This window comes from Eptatretus burgeri, chromosome 7 (genome assembly GCF_056783735.1).
Source record: "Eptatretus burgeri isolate ZD-2024b chromosome 7, Ebu_testis_v1, whole genome shotgun sequence".
Lineage (NCBI taxonomy): Eukaryota > Metazoa > Chordata > Myxini > Myxiniformes > Myxinidae > Eptatretus > Eptatretus burgeri.
The window spans coordinates 35,715,205-35,725,112 of record NC_140967.1 but is presented as its reverse complement, the minus strand read 5'-3'; the positions used below and the strand labels follow the sequence as shown (position 1 = coordinate 35,725,112).

Sequence of the window (9,908 nt, the reverse complement as noted above, 5' to 3'; positions counted from 1 at the left end):
CTGAGAGATGACCGTCACTCCCGCACGGGTGTATTTGTTTTATTTCTTTTTTGCAGTTCAGTAAATTATTGTGAAAGATGGTCGTGCCATTGATAATTGCTCATTATCTGCATGCAATGTCCTTAGCTGTATATGTGGGATCCTCAAGAAGAAACCCGTAATTCTGGTGACGCATCAGCTCCAGTACCTCAATGCAGCAAAGAAAATAATAATTCTGAAAGAGGTGAGTGATGCTTGTGGATCATTGACAAACACTTTAGCTATGATGGAGTAGGAGAATGTGCATTGAGACATCCCCTCAAACAGCAATTTTTGATGAATGAAAAAAAGTGACAATATGTTATTGGTGATATGTGACAATACATTGGTGCTTACAACATAAATATGTAAAAGGCATTCGATATAATATGCCAAAAATTGTTGAGGGGATGTCCCACTGAACCCCAGTTACCCTCCTCACATGTTTGATTTGGCCAAAGAAACGGTTTCCTCGAAGTGTGGACGATAATTGCTTACTGCCATTGACTGCTCTTCTCACTGAATTTAAATTGTTTTCTCCTCATAGTTCCCAATCTTTATACCTCCCAGGGTAAAATTGAAAGTTTTGGCACCTTTGAAGAGCTACAGAGAACAGGAGTGGATTTTGCTGCTTTGCTCAAAGCATCCAAAGAAAATGAGGACGAGGGAGAAACTGAACAGGAAGTCAAAACTGATTTGAACACCAAGCCTGCCATGAATCGTCAGCGCTCGATATCTGTGCGGACCCAACGCTCACACAGCTCCTCCATAATCTCAGCTGCAGAGTCCACCACTGAAGATATTGTTAGTTGAGAAGGAATTACATTTATTTTCCATCACCACAACTTTTGTTTCTAAAACTTGGGTCCCTCTCCCATGTACAACCTCTCCCATAATGTCATCTTCCTTCTTCCACCAGCCACCACTCACTGTCTACCCTCTCCAACACAATGCTAATCATGGCTTTCCCTCTCCCATCTATCATCTCTGGTGGCCGTCCCTCTCCTGTTCACTGTATCTCGTGGCTTCCGTCTCTGGCCCACTGCCTCTTGCGGCCTTCTCTCTCCCACTCACCTCTTTTCGCAACCTTCCCTCTCCCACTCGCCTCTTATTGCAGCCTTCCCTCTTTCACTCACCATGCCTTTCCACTCACACCTGCCACCACTTGCGTTCTTCCCACTCCCAACTGCAGCTTCTTATGGACTTCCCCCTACCACATGCCGCCTGTAGTGGCTTTCCCTCTCCCACCTGCTGCCTCTCACAGCCATCCCTCTCCCACCTGTCACCTGCCACGGCCTTCCCTCTCCCACCTGTCACCTGCCACGGCCTTCCCTCTCCCACCTGTCACCTGCCACGGCCTTCTCTCTCCCACCTGTCACCTGCCACGGCCTTCCCTCTCCCACCTGTCACCTGCCACGGCCTTCCCTCTCCCACCTGTCACCTGCCACGGCCTTCCCTCTCCCACCTGCCACCTGCCACGCCCTTCCCTCTCCCACCTGTCACCTGCCACGGCCTTCCCTCTCCCACCTGTCACCTGCCACGGCCTTCCCTCTCCCACCTGTCACCTGCCACGGCCTTCCCTCTCCCACCTGTCACCTGCTACGGCCTTCCCTCTCCCACCTGTCACCTGCCACGGCCTTCCCTCTCTCACCTGTCACCTGCCACGGCCTTCCCTCTCTCACCTGTCACCTGCCACGGCCTTCCCTCTCCCACCTATCACCTGCCACGGCCTTCCCTCTCCCACCTGTCACCTGCCACGGCCTTCCCTCTCTCACCTGTCACCTGCCACGGCCTTCCCTCTCTCACCTGTCACCTGCCACGGCCTTCCCTCTCTCACCTGTCACCTGCCACGGCCTTCCCTCGCTCACCTGTCACCTGCCACGGCCTTCCCTCTCTCACCTGTCACCTGCCACGGCCTTCCCTCTCTCACCTGCCACCGCCTTCCCTCTCTCACCTGTCACCTGCCACGGACTTCCCTCTCCCAACTGTCACCTGCCACGGCCTTCCCTCTCTCACTTGCCACCGCCTTCCCTCTCCCAACTGTCACCTGCCACGGCCTTCCCTCTCCCAACTGTCACCTGCCACGGCCTTCCCTCTCCCACCTGTCGCATGCCACGGCCTTCCCTCTCCCACCTGTCGCCTGCCACGGCCTTCCCTCTCCCACCTGTCACCTGCCACGGCCTTCCCTCTCCCACCTGTCACCTGCCACGGCCTTCCCTCTCTCACCTGCCACGGCCTTCCCTTTCCCACCTGTCGCCTGCCACGGCCTTCTCTCTCACCTGTCACCTGCCACGGCCTTCTCTCTCACCTGTCACCTGCCACGGCCTTCTCTCTCACCTGTCACCTGCCACGGCCTTCTCTCTCACCTGTCACCTGCTATGGCCTTCCCTCTCTCACCTGTCACCTGCTATGGCCTTCCCTCTCTCACCTGTCACCTGCTATGGCCTTCCCTCTCTCACCTGTCACCTGCCATCGCCTTCCCTCTCCCACCTGTCACCTGCCATCGCCTTCCTTCTCCCACCTGTCACCTGCCACGACCTTCCCTCTCCCACCTGTCACCTGCCACGACCTTCCCTCTCCCACCTGTCACCTGCCACGGCCTTCCCTCTCTAACCTGCCACCGCCTTCCCTCTCTCACCTGTCACCTGCCACGGCCTTCCCTCTCCCACCTGGCACCTGCCACGGCCTTCCCTCTCCCACCTGGCACCTGCCACGGCCTTCCCTCTCCCACCTGGCACCTGCCACGGCCTTCCCTCTCCCACCTGTCACCTGCCACGGCCTTCCCTCTCTCACTCAGGGTCTTCTCTCTCATACCCTCCTCATCTCGCCCTTGGACACCCTCTTGCACACACTGTATCTTGCCTGCGGCATTCCCTTCCTACTCGCACCCTCCGCATCTCACCCTGGACCTTTCTATTCGCACCCTTTGCCTCTTCCTATGGCCTTCCATCTCACAATCCACCGTGTCTCACCTGCCACATTCATCTTTTATTCATCGCGTCTCACCTGCTACCTTTGATCTGCCTCTCGCTATGCCATGCCCACTGCTTTTGCTTCCCCATCCACCATGACTCGTCCGGCACCTTGGCTGTCCCATTGTACCGTCTTTCATTACTTCTGTCTCACACCTGCTGTGTCTTGCTGCCTTCACTCTCCCACTCACCACATCTCGCCACCTTTCTTCTCCAACCCTGCACCTCTTGCCCCCTTTTTTTCTTCAACACACCACATCTCGCCCCCTTTCTTTTCCAAACCACCGTCTGCCTAATCTCTCCATTCCATCTCCAATTGCTTAATTTGGCATTTCCTCCTATTCTAGATGGAGCCAAGTGATCCACAATCAACTGAAGAGGATCGTGGGGAAGGTTCCGTTGGCATGGCCATATACCTCCGTTACTTGAGAGCAGGAGCAGGCTGGTTTGTTTTGTTCATAGTCCTTCTGATGAACGTTGTTGCACAGGTCAGATGCAATTTAAGAATGGTTCCTATGCAAGTTTTGTTGTGCGAACTTACCTCAAATATAAATATGACTGAATATCCTGTTTGTTAACAATCATAGAATTCAGAAATTGCTTACACATGTTTTCCAAAAAACAGATTTGAAAGTAACATTGGCCCTTCAGTCCAAAATGCTTGTTGCATATCACCACCTCAACAACATAAATTATGGGGAAAACAGGACAGAAAAAAGATCATAGGACCACCTGTCCTGACGATCACCTGGATTAGGAGAGAGTCACTCAAACCCCCCTCCCACCCCCCGCAATCTCCTTTGACCCTGAATTTTTTGATGCCGTGAACAAACCTCGGTACATCATAGGTGATGAAGGTTGTGGTCAAGTTTCATTGAAATTGTGTGTGTAGTACAGAGAAGAGACCAACCACCAATTTTGTGGGGTCAACCCCTGTCCCCCTCCCCCCGTAGACCCCCTTGATGAGCGCAGATTTTTATGCAAACGATAAACTTTGGTACATCACGGGTGATGAAGCTTGTGGTCAAGTTTCATAGAAGTCATGTGTGTAGTTTCCGAGAAGAGAGGAAATACCTATTTTAGGGATCAACACCCCCCCCTTCCCCATAGACCCCCTTAATGAGCGCAGATTTTGATGTGGTTGATAAACTTTGGTAGATCAGAGGTGAAGAAGGTTGTGGTGAGGTTTTATCGAAGTCAAGTTTGTAGTTTCCGAGAAGAGAGCAAATACCTATTTTTGGGGGGTCAAAAAAAAACTTCCAAGACCCCCTTTCTGAGCACATATTTTGATGTGGTCGGTACACTTTGGTACATCATGGGTGAAAAATGTTGTGGTCAAGTTTCAACAAAATCGTGTTTGTAGTTTTGGAGAAGAGAGCAAATACCTTTTGGTGGGGAGGTCCCCCCACCCCCCCCCACTAGCCCCTATAGACCCTGTTAATGAGCGCAAATTTTGATGCGTTCAATTCACCTCCGTTAGGCATCAGATATGAAGCTTGTGTCCAAGTTTCATCAAAATTATGTGTTTGGTTCAAGCGATAATGACTGAAGTGTTTATGGACTGACTCACTCACTGAGTGACTTACCTACAGACACTGCTCGATCGCATAAGATCCCCGGAACTACGTTCCAAATGAGCTAAAAATGTTTCAAATGATAAATTAAGATGTGTACATATTGTACCCAGGCAAGCGGATCTGGAAGACTGCTTCCTTCACAAAAATGCATGTTTATACCACTGTTTTTTTTTCTTTGAGTTGATCAAGTAGACCAAATATTAAACTATCCACATTTCCCTCTTTCTACCCCATTTTTCCTCCCTCATCCCATCCTGTATGTCCAATGCTTGTTTTCCCCTTCCCCTCCCCTCTCATTATTAAGAACATCTCATCTTTTTTCACCTCTCTTCTGAGCCTGCTGTTGGCTTACAGTAGTGGTTAGGGTGGCTGGCTTGGGATCTTCAGGTCCTGAGTTCAAGCCTGGTTCCCTGTTGAATTAACACCAGGTGGGGTTGACTCAGCCTGTCATCCTTCTGAGGTCCATGAAATGAGTACCAGTGTAGTGGTATTGGGGCACAGCATCAGTGGCATAGTTTACGCCCCAACAAAATGATAGCTACCCAGCTACCCAGCAGCCAAGCTGCCATACGCAAGAAAATGACCACCTCTCCCCCCCCCCTTTTCCCTTCTCTCCCCCAATCTTCACCTCCTCTCCAAGTTATCTTTTTCATGAGAATATGGAAGTTGTGTCAAGTCATGGCCCACTTCTAGTGACATTCATGATCAGATGTCTCCAAACCTCCCTATCCTTCATTGATTGAACAAGTGAAGGGAGAGACTTCACCCCTGTCTGACCCCTTTTCCAGTCTCAAACCATTCTGTCTCTCCTTCCTCTTTTTTTTTGCTGTAGCTTTTTGTTGACTGTGCATGCTTCTTATCAGCTATATCAGGTGCTCTGACATCCCCCATTTCTCTCACTATAATCCACATCAATTAATGATGAACATATTTTGAAGGCTTTGCTATAATCGATAAGATGCACCTTCGTTTGATATTCCCTTGCTTTTTCCATGATCCACCTCACATTCTAGTACCCCTTCCTCTTCTAAAACCTGCTTGCTCAACGAGCATTTCTCGCTTCATGAAGTCTTGTATATTCCGTGTTGAATGATCTTTAGTAATATCTTGCTAGCATTTGAAATTAAGGCAATGGTTAGGTTATTTGAACATTCTCTTGCATCATCCCTTTTCCTTAGCCATGCTTCCACCTTTTAGACCATACAATCCTGCTCCAGATCCGTGTACAGATATGTGTTAAAAATGGATTGCCTCCTCCAAAACTACATTAAAGAGTTATATTGGAATTTCATCGGCACCCGCTGCTTTTCCACTTGCCTGCTCGTTCAGGGATTTATGTGCCTCACATTCTACCACCATTGGTTCTTGCTCATATTAACTTCCTTCCAAAGTTGCCAGCATATTGCTATCTTGTTTGTATAAAGTTTCTGTATAGTCCTTCCACCTTTCTTTCATCTGTGTTTTTTTCTGTCATATATTTTCCTCTTCTACTCCAAAGGACCCCAATCCTTGACTTTCCTGTGATCTCTCTGATCTTTTTGAAAATGTCTCTCATTTTCACCACTCTGTTGTCACTTTGCATCTCTTTGCATGCCTTTTTGAAATATTTCTCTTTGTCTTAGCTTGTTGAATGTTGGCATTTAGCTGCTTAATGTCCTCTATTGATGCGTCTGGTTTTCATCTCTCTCCCTCTGTCTGCAATATTTATTGCCTCTTCTGACAGCCATTTAGCCTTTTCTTTCTGCTTGCTTTTGGGATGTTTTTGGCCTTTTTTCTGCAATGTCTTCAATTTCCTGCCACAATTTGTCTGACCTTCTGTCAATCAAGTCCAGCTCTGCAACACGTTTCTTTTTGAAACCTTTATTGCATATTGTTACCTCCGCCACCTTAGGTGGATGGAGGTTATGTTTTCACCCATTTCTGACCTCTGTTTGTCTGCCTGTTTATTTGTGAGCAGGATGTCTCAATAAGTTAAGGCTGGATTTGGATGAAATTTGTTGGACAGGTTGGTTGTTTTCCTAGAACGAATTGATTCAATTTTTGTGAAGATCTGGATCCATATACGAGAATTAAAAAAATACAATTTTTTAAGTGATTCTTCACCATTGAAAGATGGGGGCAAAAACCATATGTGGCGTGATATCTCAAAAAGTTGTCAACGGATTATGACAAACTTGTTGGATGAGTTGGGTAGGTGACAAGAACAAGCCGATCAGATTTTGGTTAAGGAACGGATGCGGATCTGGCCTATCGGTGGGATAATAAACGTAAACTGTTCAGTCTGGTGGATGTAAGCGCTCTACCGAGTGCCGTTCTAGTTTAGATATATTTTCAATGTCATATCTGGTCCGAGTTTTTTTATACTTTGTTCTTTTTTTCACGTTTCGCAGTTTGACTTGTAGCTTTGCCACATTGAGTTCATGATCTGTCCCACAGTCCTACATTCTCATATGTAGCTAGCCCCTAATGATAATTGACAGACATAAGTGGAGTTTTTTTCCCCCCTGGAGTAGGTGAGCAGCTTGGTAATTGTCAATGGTTCTCGAATTTTGATTGGTGTTCAAAAACCCGAGAAAGTAATTTCTTTATGCATTTAATAATGTACGCTTCTTGTGAAAATAAATGAGTGATTAAACGGATATTTGTTATTTAATATTTAATAAAACCTGCATTGGCCTGTTTCGTATTCCCATCTGATCCCATGGCTCATGATGTTAGGATCCCTAATTAAAATCCCATGTACTATGTTCATACTTTATGTCCATTGTCAATGATGTTGTAATTCTTTGAAAAGTACACTGATGCCTCCTCATATCCTTATCTTCCATGTGAAAATACAAGCTCCTCAATCAATAAGCCTTAGACCAAGACACTTTATTTTGAAAATGTTTCATCCAAGAGGATAATGGGACTGACAGAATCTCTCAGAGGTTGTGTACTCACATTGAGTTTTCCAGTCTGGATTTTATTCCTGAGCCTATGATAAACAAAAGTTGCAGGAAGAGCGTTGTTGCATCTCTGAGTATATGCAGTCCATTGATAGGATGTTAAAAAGTGTGTAGTATTTGGTGACATCTTCTATCAATCTGGTGGACTTCTTTTAACATCTCATGGTACCTTTCAAAAAGAATAGGTCATTGAGTGCTGGTACCATAGTCAAGTTTCAAATGCCTGCGATAACTAACAGCTCCCTGTAATGGAGTAGTAAACTATCCAGTGTTGGATATCAGAAGGAAACATTCATGACAAGTCATGGAATAACCAAAGCTCAATTCATTAAGGTTAACGTGATGACGAGAAAAACAATTGCTTTGCTCGAACATTTCTCAAATCTTCTGTTACACTCCCCACCCCATCCCCATTTGCAGGTTCTCTATGCACTTCAGGACTGGTGGCTTTCTTTTTGGTAAGAATATAAATCCATTGCATTTATACAGTCTTTAAAAAAAAGATTAATTATGATCATCATCATTTTTCTCATTCTTCTTTGACCTCATTCAAGCATCAAATGATCACAGACTTTTTGTTTTCCAGATTCCATATTTAACATACTGCATTTGTAACACATAAGGTCTGACAGGATAGTGCAAAGATCGTGCAATTACCTTTGAGCTGTCAAGTCTCGGTTTGATTCCCGACCCAAATATTTGCTGTCTCATTGGCACTTTGCAGGCATGACAATGCACCACATGATGCAGCGTCTGTCGGATGGATGTTTGGTGCTGAGGGACCCATATGCCAGCATTGCTGATGGACATTAAAGATCCCATGGTGTCATTCATAAAAAGTGGGCAAGTTATTGCCGGTACCCTGGCCCAAATCCAAATTGTTACCCCCTTCCATTTAGTGTCAGGCCTGGCCAGCTGGTCCTTCAAAGACTTATTTTTTTCCCACTCCATCGTCTAATGCTCATTGAAAAGCTGTTACACACAAATGATGCACACACATGTAGACTGAGACAACAGACAATACAGAACTTGACTTTTAACATGAGAGAAACACAAATGTTGATCTTGGGGAAGTAACTTTCCAGCATACTCTGGTTGTCATTGACACAATCTAGTGGCGTCACTTTTCCCTTCACAGTTAGTGAGGTGTTGTTTTTGTTTGAAAGAGGATGGAAGAAATCAAAAGGACGTTGATTGAGGTATGCTAACTGCCGTGGGAAGCACCTGACGTTTTGGGTGTTAGCCCTTCATCGGATCAAGAGAGAAGGGATAGAGACGAGGGTTGAAAATAGGATGAGAGGGACGTCGGGGTCAGAGAACATGTGGGAGTGAGAATGACTGATTTGGACAGGGAAGGTCCTGCTTCAGGGGTTAAAAAAAAGTCAAGGGGACTGGGAGAAAATAGTGACTAATCGGGTAAAATCAAGAAGTGATGGAAGATTAGATGAATAAACTAAAGCATCTTTGAAAAGTGATAAAATATAAATAATAAAATATAAGCAATATAAAAGTAAAAATAATGATACAACAACAAAATAGTAAATTAAATATGTAAATTATATGTGATTTAAAAATTAATAATAATCATTCTATGATTTGCGAAGTGTGTTTCTGGCTGTTTGAATGTTTGTTTTTTTGTTTTTTAATGGTTGTTTTACTCAGGGTGTGCACAAATATTTAAGCGGTAAAATGTTTCACCGTCCCAGGGGTTCACAGCGGTGGGAGCACTCCAAAATGACGTATGAATGCCAAATGAGGTCTTTTGCATATGCATTCGGTGTGTGTTTACAGTCATTCGGTTTTGCTCGACAGTCACTTTTAACCTGCCGTTGCTGTGATTCAAATCGTCTTTTAAACATAATTTTCAACATTTAGCTGAGAGAGTGACAATTTCAAAATGCTTAACCACAACTAATAATGCTAGCATAGTACCCGCCCTACAGACGATCTTGTTCCAAAGATTAAAAAACACCCCTATACATTAAATGGGGTCGCGTTGATCCTATTGTTATGGATTCGGGGTTTGAGGCTCACCACGAGAGAAAACACTCGGGTCTCTCCCGAACGTCCGGTCCTGTGGGCGGCGGGCACAGATAACTCTGCGCACCAGCAGGTTGCTAAGCAACACTAGTGCCGATTGCCATTGCCAATCCTGGCAGGGTTACACTACTTCGTGTCATACCTTATTTCCTGTGGACGACCTTACCAACAGAGGAGGGGGGTCACATGCCCTCGCTGCGTACTTGTGTCGAACTTACCGTATCAGGTGCAGCTGAGCAGAGCTGCGAAGTACGCACAGGCTAATAAGAGCCTATTAATGGGGTTGCGGACTACGCTGGACCAATGAGGGAAAAGATAGAAAGAGCTGGGTACATTTATAATGAGGGTAATTT

General features: G+C 46.0%; 1 protein-coding gene across 1 annotated transcript in view; it reads left to right on the top strand.

Annotated features, from left to right (window-relative positions):
• The window catches only part of ABCC4 (ATP binding cassette subfamily C member 4 (PEL blood group)), a 152,749-nt gene that overhangs the window by 84,761 nt on the left and 58,080 nt on the right, over positions 1-9,908 (top strand). The window contains exons 7-10 of the mRNA XM_085890317.1: positions 127-223; positions 589-822; positions 3,338-3,478; positions 7,936-7,973. Of these exons, the coding sequence (XP_085746443.1) occupies positions 127-223; positions 589-822; positions 3,338-3,478; positions 7,936-7,973 (510 nt within the window). The remainder of the gene's footprint in view (positions 1-126; positions 224-588; positions 823-3,337; positions 3,479-7,935; positions 7,974-9,908) is intronic.